Source organism: Haemaphysalis longicornis, unplaced genomic scaffold, assembly GCF_048455015.1.
Source record: "Haemaphysalis longicornis isolate Haplotype H1 unplaced genomic scaffold, Haemaphysalis longicornis Haplotype H1 scaffold_8, whole genome shotgun sequence".
Classification (NCBI taxonomy): Eukaryota; Metazoa; Arthropoda; class Arachnida; order Ixodida; family Ixodidae; genus Haemaphysalis; species Haemaphysalis longicornis.
This window is the reverse complement of record NW_027526445.1, coordinates 70,017,785-70,041,986: the sequence shown is the minus strand read 5'-3', so window position 1 is coordinate 70,041,986 and position 24,202 is coordinate 70,017,785. Positions and strand designations below refer to the sequence as shown.

Sequence of the window (24,202 nt, the reverse complement as noted above, 5' to 3'; positions counted from 1 at the left end):
TGGGCCACGATCCCATCGACCATGGTTGAACGTTCTTTTAGAAGTGTGGCATCGCGAACGCGCTTGACGGCACCGAGGACGAGATGCTGTGGTCAGCGGAGAGCGACGAGGAGTGAGATGAGTGAGATTACTTCGCGAAATAAATCGCCCGTTTCCCTCGCATTCGTTTTTCTTTCTCACAAAGTTCTGTCCGCGTTACAATTGGAGATGCAAGTTGTTTTGTTTTTTTCCCTGGAAAATCGTTTGCGCGTTAGAATCGTGGGCGCGTTAGAATCGGGTAATTACGGTATGTGTACACCTGCTAAAACTTAGGCAAAAGTAAATACATATTTTTTCTTTGCTTTATTCGTGTCCCTGGGACATGCTTTCACAGAAAAAAATATGTGTGGGAATTTTCCTGCACTTTGTTTAAATGTATGGCGGAAGGGGATATATTTACGCGTTTCTGGTTTTATGTTCTCGGTGCTTTTTGAACATTTATAGAAGCTTACCAGGTGTGCTATATAGTGAAGCTCAGTGTAATAATCATTTCAATAGGTCCTTTTGAAGAGAGAGTATAGAAAGCTGGCAACACGCGATGTTTTCACTCAGGTCCGGGATAAGTAGAGAGATTTTAGAGGCTTCAAGGATTCATTGTTCCTCAACGTTCAGCGCAACTGCACGATGAAACTAAACCCCACCAATCCAATAATGCACGAATTACTGTATATATATCCGCAGCCTAAAAAGCAAATAGTGTTATTATTAGAAAACTGCTATAATTCGTCGAGGAAGAGTTCAAAGAGAAGAAAAAAATGTATACAGAATTTTTTCAAAATTGGGCAGTTTTGCAAAAAAATTAAATTTTGCTTTACACTTCGCATTTTATTTTATACGTGACTTCTTTTACAACGGTTACCAAATTACTTCGTTAATAATAAATTTTCTTTAGTGGTTTTGTTTTAACTCAATTGTGGCAAATATGAAGCGCTGATTCAGCCATCGGTACCTGGAGCGTGAAAGCGTCTCAAACCACTGTAATGCAAAACACTTCAGAAGCACGAGGCAAAAGCAAAGGGAATCAGTCATTTAACTGGACACTGATGCTTTTGCATTCGGAGCCAATACGAAATGGTTTGTATCTTCGGGCGTCCTCGGTGACTGGGGCAACTTCGACGGGGATTGGACTCCAATGAATGGGCTGTCCCCCTGAATTGTTTGGACGTCAGAAATAAAGCAACACTTTCGTTAAGCTGTTGTCAGCAATGCCTTTTAGATCTGCGCCCTTGGTGCTTAACATCCAAGCTTGTCTTCAAGCCCGTGATGATTGCATGTGCTACTAAGAGTGTTTAAACGGTGCATATTTCAATTTCGATCAGTCCTATCAGCTGCTGAGTTTGAGCGTGCATTTTTGTGACCACGGCTCTTAGGAAAATTTCGTTCCGTAATTCTGCGCGTCTGTTACAGTGGTATAATATACGCAAATATGAAACGGTTCCGTTCTCCTTTTCCCACCTATAAGATTTTAGCCACGTTTCCCGAGACGATATATACTAGAGGGAAAGAAATGTGCAGTGAAAAAATGTTACAGCCTTTTACTGTTCTGTATCCTTGAAAATATATTTGTTATGGCTAAGGGAGCCTTAATGGGTCGGCGTCATTTGAGCACGCCATTGCCCTTGGCGCTGCAGGCAATCGTTCCTGGCGCCGCAGCGAGTGGGAAATACGCTTTCTGGACGGCATTGTGAACACTGTTCTGAAAAAGAGTAACCGAATACAATTACAAAAAAAGCCTAAAAAATAATTGATAAATTACTCAGGAGTAATTTATGATTTGCCAGGTTATTTTTCCCACCATTTTTTCTATGATAGCAGTCATATACATATATAGGTTGCTTAAATAGCGAGGCCTCTGAGAGAGTTCTAATGTTTAGTGCCTCCACAAATGTACCTAAACTTTCGTCAAAAGTTTTTTTCTTTTTTGTTGAACCTCTGGGTCCTTCAACTGCGGCTCGATGATCACATAGTATAACACTTTTTCACAGGATTAGGCTTTTATAAAAGGTAGTAGAATATGCGGAGTGAGGAGGTACAGCCACGAGAGCATGCGACGGCTCCTTAGGGGCAGGTCATCACAATGATGATTAGTATCATCGGCTGCAATGGCTGAGTAACAGCTAGTCCCAATAATTTTGCAATGCCTGTAACCATTTCACAAATCACTGCGCTGCTCCGCTTTCGTAAGAATAAATAACTCATCTGAATATGTGTAAAACCGTCCCCGACGTAGACGGACAGGTCGTCGCGAGAGCTGTGTTGTAGCAGGAATCTTAATTGGTAATTTTGTAATCGCGTCAAAGTAATTGCAATATGGGTCGTTACTTCTTAAAAAGTAATCGAGGCAGGAAAAAATTACGATAAAATGTAGTCAATTTTAATAAAACGATTGTTTAAATTCTGAATTGTGGTGAGTGTGATAATAACATTACAATATTAATGCTTTATTTCCCATCAAAAGATGGAGGAGACTGTGTAAAAGCTGCCGCATGAAGTAGCTTGACATAAGCCCAAAGCCCTGTCTACATGGCAATCGACAGAGCAACGCACGTCAAAAGGAAGAAGTGATACAAACAAATAGGAAAATACGTTACATGCAGTATTCAGGGCACATTATAAATAACAAACGTAGAAAAAGAAAAGAAAAAGACGTATACACTAGAAAAAACCCCTACGAGTAATTCCAATATTGCACGACAAACTCTGTCGGGTTAACAAATGATAAAAAAATTCACAGCTTTTGCGATGTACAAACAAAATCACTACAATCCCAACAATCGTGAAAACAATTAGAAAAATAAAAATAAACAGCCTATACACACATTTTGTTACTGGTTAGGGGTGGAAAACGTTGAACTCCTTAAATTCGCGAAAACTAATAAAAATAAAATCAATTCTGGAGGTAACGTTGTAAATTAGCAATGTTATATCGAAAACGGTAACCTCTCCATCAAAAAATTAGCGCGTGGAGTAGCCACTGTCCATTGTTCGCTGTGACGGGTAGTGTAATGGGTCTCACTCCTACCTAAACCACACAAATTACACAAGGTGTTCCTGTTTTCCCGTAATTCTTTTCCTGAGGCCACAATTTACCGAATACAATATATAGCAGGGTTGAACTGTCTCCGCGCTCCCAGGTGGCGGGGCCACCATAGCGGCTTGGACGCTATTAGTGCGGTCGTCCCCGTACGTGCCCATATCGTTTCCGGCCGCTGAAGCCATCGCCGTGCGGTGACATGGTGAGTTGTGTTGTTTTCGTCTGCAACAGCCATAGGAAACAAAATCCTGGCGACGAAAATTTCGCTGAGATCAAGTTCTTCTGCATACTCAAGGCCATAAGCAGCCAGTGCAAGCACACTGAGGAATTCACTCCGCGAAGGAGAGCGGAGTGGCTGCGATGCCTCAACAGGAAATACTTTAATCCTTCGGCGAACCACTACAGTGTCTGCCGTACGCATTTATTTCAGGTAAGTGTTCACAATCTGTACGAAGTAGCTTTAAATTTTAACATCCCGATATCAAAGTGGTTTTTAACCACGCGTGGAAGCAGTACGAGGCGACAGGCCCCGTAGCTAGAGGACGTGTATGACAACTTGAGTGGGGCTTTCGAGGCTCTAAGTGCCTCGCAAACTACACTCCGCAAATTTTAAAAGCACTCTACATGTTGTACAGGTCGCCAAGCATACGCAATGACCGAGGCGCTCCCGCTGCATATGGGGCACGGGCTAGCGGCAAACGCCGATCGCTCTCTGTCCAATTATGTCAGTGTTTCTGCTCAGCGTTGCGGCGTATGCTAAGACAGTGTCAGCAATGTACACAGGTTTATTTCCCAGGTTTCAAGCTCTTTGTTGGGTTCATTTTACCCGTGCAATTTTGATAACGCAGCTCAGCGTGTCCGCGGGACGGAAAGTAATTGCGGCAGGGCGCAGTGGGGCTTCTCTTCACTCTTTCGTGCAAGTAATCCGATGCGAGTACACTCGTCAGCTTCCTCTCTGTGTCATTTGTTTGCTACACGTTATGGCTGCTTCGTATTTGCCCTCTTTAATAAACTTGTTTCCTTGTCTCCCCAGAGCTCCTGACCAATCTGACACCCTGAATCAGACGTCATCATAGAAGTTTCTCGTTCTTTTTTCAGGCTTCCTGCTGGAATTTCGGTAGTGGTTAGCTATGTTTAGTGCGCTTGAAAATAAATGCTTTAACTATTCAGCCAAAACGTGTCTTTACAGGTACAACAGGCGCTGCAGAGGTCGAAAAAAAAGCAAGCAAGGCCCCCTTCAACCTGTAAGTGCACAAGCACACATGCCTGCTGATGGTGTTACTGGCCCACCACAACCATGCTAGGAAGTGTGTACTACCCCTGCTGATGAAGACACGCCAGTGCTGCACCAAGAGGGATCTGCAGTTGCTGAGGGCCAGGGAGCACAAAGGTAGCAAGACTGCAGCGCTGTCGGCATGTTTTCCGTGGCACCGCATATTAGGTCTATAATGAGATCGCCTAATGCAAATCATTGCAATCATTTCTGTATTCCAGTGAAGATTACGCAGGGAATTCAAAATTTTGTGCTTTTTTGTGCTTGCTGAAATAATTCAAGTGTATGGGAGGGGTATGGTGCGTTAAAAAGTGTACGGACAAACTGTTTCTGCAGAGAAACAGCTTCTGTAGATTAGTATAGGTCGACGTACCCCAGACTTAAAAAGCAGTAAGGGAAGTGCGAGTCAAAACGTGAGTTATAAAAAATCATCTTTACATTGAACGGTAATATGGGGCGGTGCCTGCGCGTTATACCAAGGATACGTGACAGCTTAATCGCAACAATATCATTGTGGCTATCTCATAGCATATTTTGCGAGAAGGTAACACCAAAAATGTTGATGTTGCTAAGTAATCCAATATTTTATTCCGATATGTAATGTTTATGTTGCACGCAATGTGTTTCGATTTCGGCATAAAAAATGCATTTGTTTTGTTCACATTTATTTGAAGCCTATTCAGTCTCGAACAATGGAAATTTTTAAAAGAAATAAATTAGCTCTATTTTCTATTCGCCACAGTATAAGGAGCAGAACAATATGCTGGCATCATAAGAATATAAAATATACTTGGCGTCCTCTTAGATATTCATTATATTATTTATATCAACATTAAAAAGAAAAGGCCAGAAGATACTGCCCGAAGGATTACCTTTTTGAATTTAATTTGGGTCAGAAGAATGAGTGCTGATTCGAATAAATTGGTGAATAGGTCGCAAGTATGACGCATGTGTTCTAGGGAATGACCTCGAACGCCGTATACTTCCACCTTTCTAAGTAATATGAAATGTTTAATACAATAAAACGCTTTCGTCAAATCCATGTATAAACCAACGACAAGCTTCTTCTTCTCAAAGGTAGATAAAGTTCACTCTTTCTGCTCAAGCAGGGAAAGTTCGGTGGACTTCGGTTATTATAAGCCAAATTTAGCAGGTGAAATTATATTGTGTTTTATTAAATAACATAGAGAGACAGCGCTGTGTATTGTTTTTGTAACCAATTTGAAAATATTGGCAAAACAGAAATTTGTCTGAAGTTATCGAAATCATCAGTGTCTCCTTTTTTGTGGAGAACCGTGACTTTTGCGATTTGTATCCGTTTAGGGAAAGTCGCAGCAGATACACGCCGATTTAAAGGCAAGTTAAATAAGGAGCCAAAATTTAGGGCACAAATTTAAGTGGGAGTATCTGCGTACCCTCAACGTCACAGGTAGAACTAATTTTTAAGGAAGTAAAGAGTGTTTCAACGTCACTTATGTTGACAGCATCCTGAAAAATAGAATATTGGTTTCTAACAGGCACAAACGTCGATGGATCAGTCAATGTGATATTAGTAGAATGGTTAAGGAAAGAGTTATTGAATTCATTTACAAGGTAGTTCCAGATATTGGCGAACCATTTATAGTCATTTTTTCGATAGTTGACTTTGATTTATTGCGTCTGAATAAACATTTAAGTTTTTTTACAGGTGATGCCAGTTCTGAGAACAGTTATCAAACTCCCCGTAAAAATACTGCGAACTCCGTACTTTTATTTCTATATTTAGCTTGTTTCGGTATACTTTGAACTGTTAAAAAAGTGATGTCCTTTGTAATGGCTAATTTTGAAAAAGTTCCTTCTTACAAAAATGGTTTTAAGAAGTTTACGACTTATCCGAGGTTTTCGAATTTTTCTACTTATTTTAGGCTTGTTCAAGCAAAAATGACCCATACGCACAAAGCCTTGTATGCATCTTCTACACTCAGTGCTGTTAAACACCAAGCAACCTGTCACTTTATAATTTTGTCTGTGAAAGCATTTATACTATTAGCCATGATATTTTTAAAATTTGCGATTACTCTTCTTTAGTCATTTAAGAAACGTGTCTTTTTATTAGAGCAAGTATCGGAAAGTGGTAACTCAAATCATGTGATATGCGGCTAGCGATAACTTTGTCGCTATCGAAATTTGTTATCAATAAATCTAGCAGGGTGTTCGCTAATTCCATTAATTCTTGTTCGGGACGAGTTGTAGTTTGAGCAGCGATATGACGTCATTAATGTTCTGATCCTAATATTTTCAGTAGAGTCAACCAACATATCAACGTTAAAGTCCCCGCCAGATACTACAGTGTATTTATTGTCCGAAATGAATGAATAAAGTGTTCATAAAAAGACAAGAAAGATAATCAATTCCCATTGGCCAATTAGCAATTCATAGCGTTCGCAATCTTTAGCAACATAAGTACACAGCCACAACGATGGTTGGACCAAATTAAACTGAAAGATTGGTACGAAACGAAATGAAACCCTTCTTTATCATCACGGCACCATGTCTCTGTAAGCATTACGGCATCATAAAGAAAAGAAAAACTGGAAACAAAGCATTCTGTATATTTAACTTTGTTACAAAGCGAGAGAATGCTTACAGGAACAACTTTCAAACCGTTTTTGTAATCCCGACAGGGGTTATTGTTTATTTCATGGGCGAGAAGGCATCTGCAGGCTTTATCAGTCATGGAAGGGTAGCCACCATTATTAGAGTGCACATACAAGAAACCTAATCTGGTTGATCCCGTTCCCTCCGAACCAGAAGGGACTCTTCACCATCGGCTGTGCGTAAAAGGAGTTTACCATTCCTGTTCGTACCCCTTCAGTTTCTCCCAATCTTCAGTAGCTCGGAGCAGACTGCGGTTGTAGCTTGTCATATTCTCCTCAATATATGTACCACCGTTTGCTGGCCTGAGTTTCTGCTTGTTTGCAAGCCATTCATCCTTTACTGCTTGCCCTGCGCACTTGGCAATTACGCCATGAGTTTTACCGGGCTTCGAGGGCAGTCAGTGGAAAGCCAAAATATCGCCTTCAGAAAGTCTCCAGGCAGCACAGAAAGTGTGTCTGAAGACCGGCCCGTCTATGGCCGCTTTCTGGCATAGTCCGGCCAGCATCCAGGCTCTGGCAGCTACTGTTCAGCCATTAAACAGCCAACATTTGGCTACCAGCCCTTCAGTATTTCTCCGGCCGCCCGTGTTCAGACACACAGCGGCAGGTATTTGGCTGCCAGATATCCATTTTACTTTCGGCGGCCGACGTTCAGAAGAACGGCCGACAGATGGCAATAGGACATCTGTTTTTCCTTCCGGAAACGGTGTTTAGCCGAAGCGCGGCAAGCGACCTGCCACAGAATATTCGTATTCGTGTAGCAGTGTGTGTTCGGAAGAAAACCGGACTGATTGCGGCTGCCGTGCATTCGCTCTCTCTACGGTGAACCGCGCGTCCGATGGCGAAATATTCGTTTTCTTCGGGGAACCAGTGTAATAAATGAGACCGACCTACGTGCGGCCCAAGAATGTACGTGTTTCATTCGGTTAGCGGTCTTCGGCCGGATCACGGCAAGCGAACGGCCGCAGAATAATTGGCAACTGGTGCTCAGCGGGTGATCAGCCGACGTAAAGTCTCAGGTTATCCGTCGTTACTTCGGTAAGCGGTGTACAGCCGAACAACGGCACACATGTGGGCGCCGAGAACCCATGCACTTCTGGAAACTGGTGATTCGAAAAAAGCCGTTAGGGAGCCGAGCAATGCAGACGCGTTTTTCACCCGCTCGGTGTTTCTACACGTTAAATGAACGACCTTCTTTTGTCAAGCAGTTATGAGTGGTACAATGTGAACCGGCAAGTTGCATGGACTCACTGGGGATTACACGTTGACCTTTTAGGCCATCGGAATACCATTTATTGCCAAAAGAAGACTGTGCCGCACCGACAGGTCAGCTAAGCCTCGCCTGTCGTAGCGCTACCACGCCTCGCCCGCCGGCCTCGTCGACGCATCAGCTCGGCGGTATTCACCACTGCGAGAAATGTAGAGCATTGGAGACATCGACGCCGTATAGTTGTCCGACTCGAGATGGCCCTGGTTCGCCGAAATTGACTGGCCTACAAGGGCGTCGAGCAAGCTGCCACCACGCAGGAGCTCCACCGGCGCCATATCAGGGGCTCCCCACCAAAGAAAGGCAAGAGGCGCAAAATCGCAACTTACCGCCAATTCGTCTGGTATATAATGCGGCAAAAAACAATGTTGCGTTACGATTTTCGTACTAAAGGCTAAGCTTGGGCCCTTGGAGGCTCAACTTCGTGCCCTGCACTGTTTTTTTATCTGATTTTATGACTGCCTATTAAAAAACAAGTGTTATCTTATATTCGCCATACCAACAGAGCCTTGTCAACGACGAAGCGTGGACTTTAAATTATTTGCGGTGTGTGATGCTGAGCTCAGCTACACTTGGAATACAGATTTCTATGGTTGTAAAAAGTGCGCATGAGCGACCTGAATACAAGTGTACTTATATGTGTGTGCTCTGTAAAATAAAAGTTAGTTGAGAGTTTGCGCTTGTCCCGTACTTTCTGGATGTGTTGTTTTTTCGCGCTAAATCCGTGTTTATTCACCAACATGAGCCAACTCTCCGAACAACAATCTCTTCCAAAATGGCGGGTTTTTATTGTTGGCAGTGCGACTGAGCCATCTGCTTGCACTGCATGCAATGGTCGTCCACCGGCCCCAGTACAGTTAACGTACTGTGGCTGAACTCCAATGCCCGTAGCATGGCCAAACTTCCAGAAGCTTTAGTCCGGCTGGGGTCCGACGACCGCATTTCGGCTAACTTCCGGTGGCCGTACTTCGGCCGCACATGGGTGGCTTTCGAATGGCCGGAGCCCTACGGCGGCAATCTGGCCGTATGAACGAAAGCCGGTTGACCGGCCGACGGAGACCGGCCGTTGGATAGTTTTGGGAGTACGGCCGTGTATGGCCAGAAGGCCCACATTTTGACACGGGATGTACACGTCTGCCGGAAAAAGGCTGGATGGAAAATCACTGGCCAAAGTACACCGGCTTGAGTTAGGCCGAACGGCCCTGTGCTGCCTGGGTTCAGGAACCTCGAGCCGACCGGCTAACAAATTTGCTTTATCAATTAGGTTTTCATTCTCGGAGGTCGCGACCCCGTGTAAAACAGATTTAGCCCTCGGATCTGCCACTCTAAGTCGTTCAACCCTCGTCTTAGCTTCTCAGTCTCTTCAGTACAGCAAACACCCGTGTGCTCAAGCGCGTCTAGCCGTTTTTCTATCTTTTTGGTCTTTCTTTTCGTTCGCGCCAAGGCGTTCGAGGAGCTCATCGTACTTGTCGGACGTTAGCTTGCCAGGTTTCAACAGATTTTCTACCGTGTCTTTGAGGGGTATCAAACTGTCTAATTTCTTATTCATGCTAAGAAGGAAGGACCTTATGGCAAACGCTTCGTCCGCCGTCTCCCCATCGCTTTGGCTATCATCCTTGCATTTCGCATTTACATTTCGAATTTACTTTTGCTTCGAGGCTTCCGATTTGTCCTGGTATTGTTTCAAAGTAACGCAAGAACAACTTTCGAAATGGTGGGAATTGTTACGCTCCGAACAGCGTACACGATTTTCACTCGCACTGGCATCATCGTCGCAACCACGGCAAATGACTCGCATGGCAAGAATATAGAAGTCACATCAGGTACGAAGATATCTTCGCTAAGACAACTGGGGCGGCAGCTCAGCGGTTAAGCCATCCCATGGGGTATAAGTCGCCCAGAGCATTCCAGCTTGCTTCGGAAGCCATTGAGACTGTGCAGCATGCACAAGGCATCCTTCGACATGTATTGATAGAGTGAAACGGCGCTGAAAAGGTGATGCATAATTAGTTGTCCGCTTCGATTACAAAACCAACTGAGGAGCTGTCTTCACCAATTCTGATAATAACGCCCCTTACAATTTTTTATGAAAAACGCCCACCGCTACGTTTAAAACCCAACTTCGGGGCCCTATTGCCTGTGCTCCTCGGGGCGTTTAAAGCAGGCAAGCGCAGTTCGAGTATATCGCACTGTTGGAAACACTAGTTTGAAGAAGGAATACAGTGACATACATGCGTCACTGCTTGCGTTGCGCGAAGATACCAAGGGAGGAAGGATCAGCCGTGGTGCGTTGCAAAGAGCTCCATTGGTAGCGGATGTACTATCGCGCCCAATTTGACTCGCAACAGGCGAGCGGCCGCCGCAGCTGCTCCCCGGGAGGCGGTGGCGCCTTGCAGCGAAGCATTCAAGAAGTAAAGGGAGAGGGGTCAGCTGTTCCGGTGCCCATCGGCATCCCCTGTGTGCACCATTGCTGGCTTCTTTTCTTTGCGTCTGGTAGAAATTGTTACCTCAAACGTTTTCGGAGTGGCTTACCGCATCGCCAGCGATAAGTTTTATCATTGGCTGCAATGCTCCTATGCGCATTTGCGCAAGCCTTCCAGTTTGGTAATAATAGGCCGTCGCGAAATATCGATTACGTTCAATCTTCCACACAAATAAAGATGTCTGAAACACTGGCTGACCGCATTTTTTTATTTACTGCTTCTGCCTCTAATTCTTGCAAAGCCTCACGGTACGAATTGCACTATTATGCTTTCAGCTACGTCACTGACGGCCACTGCGCCGCTATGTTTGCCTTACCACAATTCTGGGGTCGCAAGGCTGCGCCAAGCTGAACTACATCGGGCAGCTTCATGCGCACCGCATTCGGAGCGCGAAAGGCAACAGAGCAATCGGGGGTTGCTGATGAGTATCGGAAGAGCGGACCCCTTCTCCCTTCACTTCTCGAGTGCTTCGCTGCAAGGCGCCACCGCCTCCCGGGGAGCAGCTGCGGCGGCCGCTCGCCTGTTGCGAGTCAAATTGGGCGCGATAGTACCCTCCACCAACTTCTACTCTTGACTTTAGTCTAGCTAAACCATTCAGCTGTTAGATTGCGCAACTATGTGCTAGGGAACCTGTTAAAGCGAAGCTTTCGTGTTTTCTGAAATGGCCCGGGAACGAGAATACGGACTGCAGGAATGCCAAGGTTGCCTCACTATTACGGTGATTGTACCTGAAGTGTGGCAACATTAAACGTTTCACCACGATGCTTGCCGACACCTCCGTTACGCCTGCATCGCTAAAGGTCGATGTGCGGCAGAAGGATGAGGCGATGCAGGCGCGCGACATCACGACGTAAATAGGCTTAACTTCATGCTGTCTGTACAGCGACAGCCGTTATTCCGAGGCCGGCGTAGGATGAGAATGGCGTTACTCTGCGTGCCGTACAGTTTTTAGTAACAAGACGTTAGGGCTAACGTTCCATTTTGAGTGTTAGAACGTTACGTGCAACTTCTCATTTTCACATCTCCGATTTAAACAACTCAAACCTGCTCACTCAGGAAATTGCTCACTGAACGCCAAGTAGCAGGTACAAACACGCGCCATATACACCCCAAACCCAAACGTCAGTACTCCACAGAGTTGCTGTAAGTATTTCTGGGAAGTGGTGCGCGCCTATAGTGTCGTACGTACCCGCACTGTGGACTGGCCAACCAAAGTATCTACCACAAGAAAGCTTCACTTTCAACCATCGTCGTCTAGACGGAAGCGTGCATGATTAATTTCATTTCCCGTCCCGGACTGTTGGTCTGATTCCCGGGGAACTGTCCCGAAAAATATTATTATTGCCCTTCCCCTCCTCCCCCCCCCCTCCCCCCGGTCGTAAGGCAGTTCTGGGACTGCCAAAGAAGTTTGCGCCACTGCGAATGTTTGTGTACCTATTGTATCACCACGGAACAAAGGGTGTGAACGATGTTTCCCGAATTCGCTAACTTTTCCCGAATTCGCTAACTGAGAGCACTGCATTTTTTGTGACTCCACCGACGCAATTTTTTTGTATCACAAAAGAGTGGAGTCGAAAGGAGAGGACTTTCGTGTACTAATGAAGACAGCTGGCGGGCTCCATGAAGCATCACAAACACTCATAAACTTCTCAAATAAATCATTCAAGAAGAGAGTTTAAATAAATGACAGGCATTATTAGTGTCTCATTGTTTGCAAACATTCGGAAACAAAGTTGAATTACCATGAACTCTGTTAAACATTTGTCGAAGGTGATAAAACAATTCATACAAAAATGCGCAGATCTGAACATAAGAGGGGATTTATGATTCCACCATTGTTAACTAGGAGATTCTACTTGCTGAAGATCAATGTGCTCTGCTTGAACATTCCTAAAAAAGGTATGCGCTAAAGGAAACATAGGCACACCATACTTCTGTAAAGACTGCCTTTACTGGCGATCTCGCAGCCTACCCCTTAGCTATAACTACTGTGTGATTGTTCTACTCTCGCTAGCTCGAACGGGCACGCACAGATAGCCCAGCTGGCATGCCATCAATAGTGAGACAGAGGAACCAAGCGCAGGCAAAGAAGCTCTTTTATGTACATGCATCGTGTTTTCTCTAGTCCTCCTTCCTATAAAAGCAGTCTACCCTGTATTTTCAAACGACTGCATAAATCTCCGGCTAGACCCGTGGTTCTGTTGCACTAAACCACATGCTCATCTGGCCCAGCTGAGACTAATGGCGTATTCGGTTGGGCGTTTACCAGCGCTCTGGAGTGCTCTGAAAAGCGGCTGCGCCTTCGGTTGGTAGAATTCGAACGCTCGAACTACCTTCGGTTGGTACATTTCGGAGCATCAGCCTCCGACTCGGAGCGCTCCCGACCGCACTGACTTCGAACTGAGAGCGTGGCGCGATCTGGCCGGGAGGACGGGTCACGTGACACAAAACGGCGCGCTTTACCACGGCCACCGCGATCGGCTGCCGGCGGCGCGCCGTTGCTCCGGCCTTTCCAATCGCCCGGCGAGAGCGTAAGTTGAAAAGGGGGCGTGGTCGCGTTTTTCGCCGCTCCGCGGCGCGCGTAACCTAAGGTCGTTTTCCCTGGCGCGGGCGGGTGCAGAGGGCGAAAACTTGGCCTTCTCAGCCTGTGTGCGACGTTTAATAAAAAAAAGTTACCGCACACCAATGCAGGTGAAAGGTAGAAGTAGTTACTGGTGCTATTAGGGAAGTTACTGGTGCTTTGAATTTTTGACGTAGACTATGCCCGGGGTGATGCATAAGTGAATTAATTGCGCAGCAGTATTCTTTTTTGTGGGCACGCATGGTTCCAAAAAAGAACACATTTTGCGGTTTTATTTCTGAAAATCTCGTACATGTTGTTTGGAACGCATGGAACGCATTATCCGTGAGTTCCGAGCAAGAACCAAATTATGGGAATTCAACCGACCGAAATCCAACCATTAGTAAACATGAAAATGCCTCCTATGTCGTTTCCTTTTTTCTCCTTTAAACGTGCGGTCTTTGACAGATAAAGTAGATGACAGGGCAACACTACTTGAAACGTTTGGCGTAACTTTTACCGCGATACTATTAACAGAGACGTCGTATACTTGGTATTTCTTCCGCAATAGGCAGGGTAAACGTGCTGGTGCCGTTTATTGCATGCATGCTTGCATATACAAACGTACAGAGAGACTTAGTCTACCATAAATGGACGTGGTAATAGTGCCCTATTGCCGTGCCATCTACGCTGTGCTCCGTGAGTGAAAAGCGCACTCCACCTTCCCCAGCCCAATTGGGAGTTTCTGGTCCCACACGCAACGAAAGAACCGTTGGCTAGCAAAGGTAGAAAGCTTTGCATTAAAAAAAATTACATGCTTATTCACTTCCAAGTGGACCGCACAAAGAGAGGCAGAATCGCTTTCTCAACTGACAATCAACTTCCAGTAACGTTGCAATCTTGACACATTTCTTTCGCGCATAGAGGCGAATTTTTCGCCGAGCAGTTCCGACAGTTTGGGCGATTCCTTGTTCTGTCTGACTTCATTTTGAAGCAGCATTATTGGTACTTCAGCGTAGTTCTCAAGTACCGAAGTCTTTTGTTTATTCCAAGAGAACCAATACAATCTCAATTTTGTTCGTTCTTAAATTGATTTTGCGGACGACCCGCGTCATTGTGAATGCATACTTCGGTAACAATACGTGGCGAAAAAAAGAACAGCTTCCAGCCTTGGTAATTCATGATTTTCATGAGAGGTGCGTACATTCCCGAAATTTCGAAGAATTGCAGTGTTGACATTTTAACCTCCTATATAATTAGGGACTCCCACTGAGAAGTTTAAATCACAAGGGGTTGGGATACAGGGTTGTCCATAGAGGATCCATTGAAAAATATATTTGAAAGATTTCAAACACTCAAAATTTATTAAGAATTCGCGCAAGATCATTCGGTGTATGATTCAAGAGCGTGAGCGTCTCGTTGAAACACTGATAAACGGTGACGAGATGTGTCCACACTTGCTCGACCACCACCGCAGCCACCTGGACGGGCGTGTCGGTATGCCAAGCTACGCTGCCTGCACCTCATTGCCATTTGGGCCAGCCGCTTAACAACGGGAACATTAAAAACGCCTGGTTCGGGGGCTCATGTTTGGTGTTGGGTGCACAGGTGGAAGTGTTGCTAGGACACCCGGCAAATCGTGTATTTCTCGAAACGCGCGCGATGCAGCAAGGGCTGGCCAAGTCAGGAGCACGCGCAAGGCTAGCAAATGGGCTGGGCCAGAAAGAACAACAGCATACGCTCATTGGCTACGTATCGTTGGCAACACCACCTTTCGCACATACAAAGGCATCTACGTACGCGGCCCTCTCCACGCTACTTTCGCCCTGTGCTATCACACGCTCTATTGCACAACGACAAGGATCAACGCCGATCGATGCGTAAATCTTGCAGACATGCAGTATCGATCGCTCATGCAATAACTGGAACGTTTTGGGCATGCACTTAAGGTGGACAAATATAAGGAGTACCATACTATTTAAACGATGCTTTGCGGTGGCCAGATGACGTGTCTGGGAGCAGCCTTGAGACGGCGCAGTTCGTCCGTTGACGCCGGAACCAATGTAGAATGATTTCTCTCTTGTCGGCCGTAAGAACGCTGATTATAAATTCTCAACGCAATCATTCTGCACTGTTAGTAATTTTTATTAAGGGTATTAGTTACATGAGTCGTGTCACAACATCTCTGTGTAAAAACGCCAAAGTCGCAAATGTTCCTCTTCGATCAACAGTGCCGCTTCCTCAAGCAGGGAATGGTTCCAGAGAATTTGAATATAGGGCCTGGCTATGAAGGTGACGACATCTGCTAAAGTATGGAGCACTTTGCTCCCTCCCGTGATGTACACTTTGGCGTCACCAGCAGTCTGAGGATATACTTTTCTCAACTGGAGTTTCCGTGGTTCCTCTTCACTTGGCGTTGCCATGAAGAGTAACCGAAGGGTGCTGCCAGAAACCTGCGAAAAAATAGGGCACAATCAAAGACACACAGTGATAACTTATGCACGAAGGAAAACTTGCCTCTGTCGAAAACTTAGATTATGTCCTCACTTATCACCTCAGGGATAAGGCATGCGCTTTTACAAAAAAAAATGTAGTTACAATTGCAATTTTGTTTATAAGAGCACCTCTGTTGCACGCATGGGTAATGATGTGTTGTTCTCTTCAAAATCTAACTATCTCGTACGACGTTCATTTGATTTCTCACTTCCATCGCAGAAACATTTTACAAGGCCGGAAACATTGCCCGCGTGCTCGTGTCACAGCCATCGCTCAAACGAGGGGTTTAAAAGCTTTCAGCTTGTGCGCCCATATTTTCAGATCATTGCAAAAAACAGGTGTTCATTTGAGTTGCCTACTGAGAGAACTTAGTTTCACAACAGTATGGTGGTTTTTGGGAGTTGGAAGAACGCACATAGTGTGTTTGTGTTGTTTGTGTTTTGGTCACTCTCCTTTGTGAAGCGCTTTTAAACATTTTGCTCACTACTATGTAGGACGTAAAACTCGCACAAGTCCACTAAATGAGCTTGGAAGAATCTAGCTGTGCCTAAGCAGCGTTCATCGGCACCTCGTGAGTTAATCAGCCATGACACCGTGAATTATAGTCAGCTAGGTGGGTTGGAATGGATTCGAAATAAAAAGCGTCTGTGGCGCAAGGCAACTGTGAAAAGAACGAACGCAGACGAGTTCAGCGTCTCAACTAATTTACAATTCGACTTCGACAATCCACATAGATTAGTTTGGCCGAGTTGACCATGAAACAACCCGAACGCCCTTGGTCTGTCTGAGAATCTCACTCTCGAAGCAACTGGGCTATTTCCACTGGTGTTCACAATCTCCCCTCTCAAATACACAGGTTAGTATTTGCTCCCGTGCCTCAGCAAAAACGAATGTGGGGTCAGATTTTGTTGCCCCCAAAAGGATCAAAGGTGCAGTTCATCCCTGCGCGGGGTCATGCAATGCCCTCTCTCCCGACTCAACAGCAACCAAGAGTATTACTGGGCGTGCGCGTGGACGTACAGTGCGTGTTCCCCTAGTATAAGTAAGGTAGCCCTGCTTTTTCCTCCGGCTGAAGCCCCGGGAAAGCGACGACGGGTCCAGGAAACAAGGGCTTGAGCGCAGGAAGAGATCCGGCGAAATGATACAAAGGGAACGATTGCTAGAAGCATTTTCATTTCATTCATTTTTGACATTAGAAACACAGGCGTCAAAGACAGCCGTACTTATAAAGTACAGAAGCGACGAAATAATTATCAACAATAGGGTCGAAATAACGGTGGAAAATAAACGGAACGCATATTGCGTCATTCAAACATTTAGGCAGGCATGCTGTATCACGGGGTGTAATCACCGGAATGACTTGAACGGAAAACGACTGCTGCGAAACGTGTCACCTGCGCCATAAACTTTAGTAAAAAAGTCCAAACGAGCTTTTCTCGGTTCGATTCTTCCAGCACGACGCGATAAAGAGACGAACGTCAGATGCGTCTAGGCGGCCAGGTTTGTCAAATGGGGGACCCGCAACACCTGTAATTTCCCATATGCTTGCAATGGGGCAACGCGGTCTTGGAAACAGTAACCGAATACGTATATCTTGGGTAAGTCATAGCTGCTGATCCAAACCATGAACGGGAAATTACGCGGAGAATAAGCATGGGGTGAGTTGGGTTTGGTAACAACTCCGACGTCCTCACTGGTAAGCTTCCCCTGCCACTCAACAAGCTTGTATTTAATGAATCCGTTCTTTCAGTAATGACCCATGGGCGTATTTTAATGACGTACTTAAATTTGGTTTGAAGTTTAAACCAAACTTACATCGCCACAATAGGCCATGGAACTCCGAATGCTAGGGGTCACGTTGATGGACAGGAAAACAGCCGTATGGATTTGCGAACAGACCAAGGTGGAGGACATTCTAGTTCAAATTAAGCGAAGGAAATAAGCATGGGCTGGTCACGTAATGCGAATGAAGGACAACAGGCGGACCAGAATTCGTTTGACAGACTGGCTGCCAATAGATCGGTAACGCACTAGGGGTCGCCCAAGAACTCGTTGGCGAAAAGAGCTGCGAAAATTTCTGGGAAAAACATGGACTCAGCTGGCACTCGATAGGCGTGGCTGGAAATCTTTGGGAGAGGCTTTCGTTCTGCAGTGTGATGACGATGATGATGATGATGATGATCCTTACAATACACACTGCCCTGTCTATAATAGCCCGTGCACGATTTGTAACCAAAAAACACGACGTTTTTTATACGCGTTTTGATATCATCCACGCAATTTTTTTGTCTTGAAGCTTGCAATATTTTCCCAATTTAAGCATTGATAACTCGTTCGGTACTACCAGCACACAGCATTTGTTTGCCGGAGCGAAAAGCTAGAGCTCTGCACAACCATAAAATTTGGGCCCGTGACCGGCGCATATTGCAGTAGGCCCTGTATCCGCCCGAAAACACAATGCGGGAGGGTCTGCCCGGCCCATCCAGAGACTGCAGCTTCATGTTCAGAGCCCCACCATGCCGGCGCAATACATTATGGAAAAAAAAACACTTTTGCGTCTGCTAAAACCCTTATGGACCTATAATGAGCAGACTGAAAAAGGTACCGAAAATATGCGCAATTTGACGGAGGAACGAACGACGTAGTAGACAACGAAGTAGATCATCAACGAAGCGCACAAAAAGTAGGTCGAATTTTTTTGCTGAATGGTACTCGCAGGCGGAACACACAGAAAGCGTTTACAAATTGTTGTGGCGGAGATTGTTCATGGCTTCTGGCACACCCGTCTTTGGAAACCTTTTGCGCGTGTCTTAGAGCCTGAAACGAGTCATTGTGAGGGCATTTGTTAAACCTCCCAAGGCGCTGTGTTGCTTCCTCCTGTGTGTTACTCAGTTCATCCAAAAAAATGCAGTTGCTTATGACTCTCAGGGTGACTTTTTTCCTAAGCATGCTGCAGAGTTTCCAGCCTTCCATGCGCCCACGTGTTTCAGGGCCTAAAAATGTGCCCGTATTTAGGCCACGTCGGCCAAGTGTAAGTTCAATGCTATTATTGGAACTGTCCTTTCACTCGACCTGGGCTAAACTGAGGACCCGGCCCGACTGATGCATTTAAATTTTTCTATAAAGAACACACACGCTGTATTCATCTGTTGCAGGTTTTCCGCACGAGCAGGCAAGGAGGTAGTTGGTGCATGACCGTATTTGCCCCCCAGAAATCACACAGGGCCACGCAGGGCTCCCCTGCTCATTACCACTAAAAGGGTTGCCTACTGTCCTGTGCGGGGAGAGGGCTTTCACGGCACAAGGAGGCCCAACAGGTGGGAAGGAAGACATGGATTTCGGGCCGTGGAATATCGAGGCAAGGGGGAAGCGGGGCGGGAAAACTGCGATGCGGGAAATGGGACATGAGGAGGCCTGCTACACCCAAGAGACTGAGGTAGGACGGCTCGAACTAGGACTGTTTATGTCAAAGCTCTCTCTCTCACCCTCTCTCTCTTTCTCTAAGAGGAGCTTTTGGAAGCCTCTTTGTTTAAACGTGACATTTCCGAGCTTTGCCGAAATACAAGAATCAGAAAATACTCGTTCGCGCCGACCTTCGACCATGCTGTAAGGCAGTTCATAGAATGTAACTGCGCAGCCTTGCATATATATGGCTGTGTGGGTACACGAACATAGGCGTTCGTGTTTGCATTCTCCGGAAAATTTATGGGAATACTGTTCTTTCCTCACTCGCTTCGTTACTTCACCGCTGGGATTTATAAAACGGTGAATCGAATGTTACGACACCGTGAATGCCAAACAAATACATTTTGCGAAAACGATAAATGAGAGTTGGTATTTCCAACAATCCTACGAATGCTAAAACAGTATGATTTCCTTTTGCGATGGTTATAAAAGACTTCTGTATTGCAGCAGTGCGTGTGCGTTTCTTTTTCTACGTAAGTTTGTTACCACACCGCAGGCCATTCTGAATTCCGTCTAGAGAAGCTAAGGGTCTGCCTTATGATAGCGCCGTAAAACTAGCCATACACGGAATGTAGCAGTACAGTAGCCCAGGGGAAGCCAAATGTTTTCCCATAGATGCTACGTAAGTCGACTCAGGTACCGACACATTTTTTCTCCTCTTAGTGCCTTTTCGTTACTTTTTAAGTAACTCGAAAGCCTTCTTTATATGACACCGGGGAAGAGTAGTGGTTGTGTCAAGTAACCTGTTATTGACATCCTCTGGGTTTCCTTAACGTTCCTGCCCCGTTTTTACAGTTTTATGATGCCGCCAAGGTTTTTTAGGAGTATCGGCTGCTCACAAGTTCGCGCTGCTGGCCTCAAAAAAGAAAATCATTTCTCCCTATAAACCCTGCTGCCTGTGTGGTTCGTTCTATTTGGTGCAAGAGCGCAAATGGCGCGCGCGTTTAACTTTCGCGGCACTGCGTTATGATTTTGTTGTACTTTGAATTTTAGGGAATTGCGCAATTCACAATAAACCGTTATCTTAGATTACCTCTGAAACAAGCTTTTATATTATTTATTTCGTTGACGGATCGTTATAAATATTTATTCTCTTCACCATATGTATCTTCCCAATCGTTACTAACACGTGTAAATTATGACAGTGAATGGCTACCTGAATATTTTCGGGATTCTTAAAGCAGCATGAATAAAATTTTTCATTTAAAAACATTGGCCCTGGTGAGATGGCTATCGTTCATCAGTTGCCCGAAATAACGATTTTGATGAAGAAATAACTTTTAAGGAAATTAGAATGCAGGCACTAAATGTTTACCACACTAGGATTACGTTTAATTAGAAGTTATGGTTAGGTTTTGTGGAGACGCTGACTGATTCCGAACCGCGAGTGAGATATAGTGATATGCACAACAACAAAACCAAAAGTTGCTTCTTACAAATGCGCCGAGGTTGCCGTATTGTCCAGAGCAGGCCATCCACTCAACACTGATGCCTGGGGAATCGGCGAACACAAAAACCTCCAAAAATGTGTTGTTCGCTATACAGAAGGTCGTGTACGGCTTGTAAGGCCAGAAGCCTCTAAGCCCCCTGACATTCACTTCCCCAAGCTCTATTCCGGGAATCGGGTAGTGGCCGACGAGAGTTGCGTAGGTTATCTTGCGGGGAATTATTCGCAGGTAGGCATTGATGCTCGTTGTCCAGTCAACATCTGGGGCATCCCGACACTTGCCTGCATTTAAAAGAGTTAAATTAGGTCATTCACCTCACAGCCTGTTTGCCGCAATCTGGAGATGCGCGTTAGCAGGCAGTGTTTATGGTTATGCCAAAAAAATTAAAATTACATTCAATGGCCGCGTAGAGAGTTTTTAGTGTGATGCAAACGTACGTTGACGGCGCGAGGTTTATTGGCAAGATATTCCCCGGACAATAATTTCTATGTGAAGACCAGAGTCACCGGCATTTTGCCACGTGCGTGAGCCTGAATACCGGGAGTCGCTAACCCATGCGGATGGTATTGCACGTATATGAACCACAGTGCTTTTATTCACGGCTGTTCTAGGCGACATCCTCGTTTGAAGCCACGTAACGATCTCTGACAGTGCCGGATCATCCGTAATAAAAATGCTGCTTTTCGGGTAACACCTGTTCCAAAAACTGCGGTGTTTCCCTTGCGGCTAAAATAGATTGGTTAGAGTTGACTGCTACCAAATGCATAGATTGCTGAAATAGGTTGTGGCGAACGTAGCGGACAGGCATTGTTAAATCTTCGACCTATTTTAAGCACTGTTCATGCTTATTAAACGTAAGCCTTTGTATGCATTAGCATAACAGTGTCCCATAGAAAAAAAAAAGGATAGCCGTCCTTTTGCTGACAAGTGAAGAGGTTGCGAGGACAACAGCAGGAGAGGTGCAGGCAAGCGGAGCGCTATTTATGCAGGGCTTGGTGACGTAGGAAAGCGACAGCCAATGAAATACGCTCCGAAAACCGTTACGTCAATCCATGGCTTCGGTAGAATGACGCTGCCTTAATGGGGCCATGTAAAAATAATTCCATTGTTTTATCCGAAAGATTTCGTGTTTTAGAGTGCCTGTTGCGCTTTTCCGGCAGGAAACGATGCCATGTTCACTGAGAAATTAATGAATTTTGGTTAAAATTTTCATTTCCCCGCGAAATCGTGTGTTTTCGTGACGTGTGCCCGATATCACGAGGGCGGGTATCCAGACAAACTTCCAGTGCGTCATTAGGCGTTGCATCCTTGCTTAATGTCAGTCATCCAGTTGCGCTACCATGTTAGCCACGAACCGTTGTCCGCCGTTGCTTTGTTCTTGAGCGTAATTGCTCCTAGCATGTTTTTGTTACGGTAGAAAGTAATCGTTTGGTGAAAAATGGATATGCTCGACAAACAGGCTCACCTAATAAAACTTCGCTTACGCCAATCGCCCTGTGTAGTGTGAGATAACTCCGAAGCGGCGGCCTCCTGTGCAGCTAACAAAAGCATAGGGCGCCCAGTACCAACATCTGTGCGCGTGGGTACTTGAAGGTTTACGTGTATATTTGTAGCTTTCATGGTTGATCCCTTCATTCTTCCTGCATTACATTTAAGCGCAAATACCTCCCTCAGCAAGCTTATAAGTCCTGCCTAATTTGCGTTTGCCTTACCCGGCCTCAGTCAATTGCCGATCTGGGTGACATCATAGGTTATGTTTCGGAAAATGAGATAGTGGGTCGTATGGCCATTCCATTTATTGCAAATTATATAGCTTATTTGAGTGAAGTGTCCGTTAAAAGTGATATCAGTATAATTAAAAGGAGGCATTGTGTTTAGTCTGCATGGCTTCTTTAACGCCCCAGCAGGACCAGTTGCTAAGGCACATTTGCACATTTCGCGTCGCCATTTCTGTGCGTTAATGCGAGGGCAAATTGCAGCTTCTGGCCACGGTCCTCTGGGCACCACAAAGGTACGGGAACGACGGTGATTTAATCCGAAGACGGGTGAGTATACAAAGAAGCCACGCGCAGCAAATGCCATTGGTACGCCATTAAACCTCATCGCTCCGTAAGCAAAACCATGCAATACACGGTTGAAGCAGTGCAAAATTGCGGCTCGTGAATGGTGTGCCAGAAACACTTAATCTTGGCATTCGGAAGCAAAGCAAATTGTGCATGTCGGCACAATTTTTAAGTCGGGAAGGCGGAGAGGAACCTATATTGGAGTATCCACAAATGAATCCAGCTATTTTTTCGGCAGGGCATGAGGCGCTGTGCTCTTTGTTACCGAAAAAAAAGGCACGGCACATTCTTTACTCGTGAATCAATCAGTACGTCTTTGTGTTACACATTCCCGAATTACGTTATGCTGTGTAAAAAGTGCCGCAATTATTTCTGCGGAAAAGCAAATAATGTGCGTTGGCGGTATCAAATAAGCAGCAATGAATGATTTCATACTAACCCGATACAGTAAAATGGGAATAGTCAGTTGCAGTACCAATTACCACGAGTGTCAGAAGGGTGACTAGCGTTGCGAGGAATTTCATACTCGCAGTGCGAATGTGGTGTTCACAGTGCTGAATATTTCAAGCAGCCCTTCAGCTGAAAGGTAAGAAAAAAGAAAACAAATAACACGAATGGCGCAAAAATGATGGAAAATAAATAGCCGCGAAAGGAATGTGAGAGCCTGAAAATTGTTCTGCTCTTGCATTGAAACTGAACAAAGGAAGTATATTAATAAATTCTGGATAGGTAATGACATCGCCCTTGCAGGGACAGTTGCATAGGTGGGTAGACTAAGGGTGAGCGTGCGGAGAGTCTGGGAGGTAACCTCATCCCTCAAGTGTCTTCTGCAAAAGCACCTTCAAAGAAAATAGTTTGTGCCATATTGTTTCCCTTTTCTCCAACACTACCTTGGTATCCCAAACCTAGCCCCCGACAAGCTCGCTCAAGTTGCCTGTTCTACACAGGTTGGTAGGAGGTAAGCGCCGTTATAGATATGTGGTAATAAATAATGTCAGAGTTGAAGGGAACAAACTTTTTTGGCGCGTAATATTGTTCGTGACTTCGTAGAAAGCGTAGATTTTTTTATACTTAGATAGGCACCACAGAGAAAATACTCATGGAAAGGACCAACGTAACCGTCGAAAACGGTAGAGCTGCTACAAAATATGTAGCTTGAACCCTTCCGCTGATGGAAAAGGCGAGGCAATTTAGCGAGGCTTCAACTCACCTTTGAAAAACCAATTCCACCCGAAGTTGCTTTCTCGTCTGGCTCACATTAGTTGGATGCTTCATAAGAGCTCTGCTGGTGTGTTGAGGCGTCGTGCAGATCAAGCCACAGTGGCATGAGCAATTTACATCTTTAACAATAAAATACAGTAACTCCTCTGGCATTTGCCTATCGCATTCTCGCACGAGCACTTTCTTCCGTCTCCGTTTCAGCTCCTGTTCCGCTGAA

General features: G+C 45.3%; 1 protein-coding gene across 1 annotated transcript; it reads right to left on the bottom strand.

Annotated features, from left to right (window-relative positions):
* Positions 1–15,426: 15,426 nt before the first annotated feature.
* LOC144149206 (uncharacterized) lies at positions 15,427–24,202 on the bottom strand. The gene is made up of 4 exons (XM_077680737.1): positions 23,975–24,202; positions 23,204–23,343; positions 20,690–20,982; positions 15,427–15,745 (listed from the first exon to the last, which is right to left on the bottom strand). The coding sequence occupies exons 2-4, from the start codon at positions 23,286–23,288 to the stop codon at positions 15,467–15,469; spliced, it is 657 nt and encodes a 218-aa protein (XP_077536863.1). The 5' UTR covers positions 23,289–23,343; positions 23,975–24,202; the 3' UTR covers positions 15,427–15,466.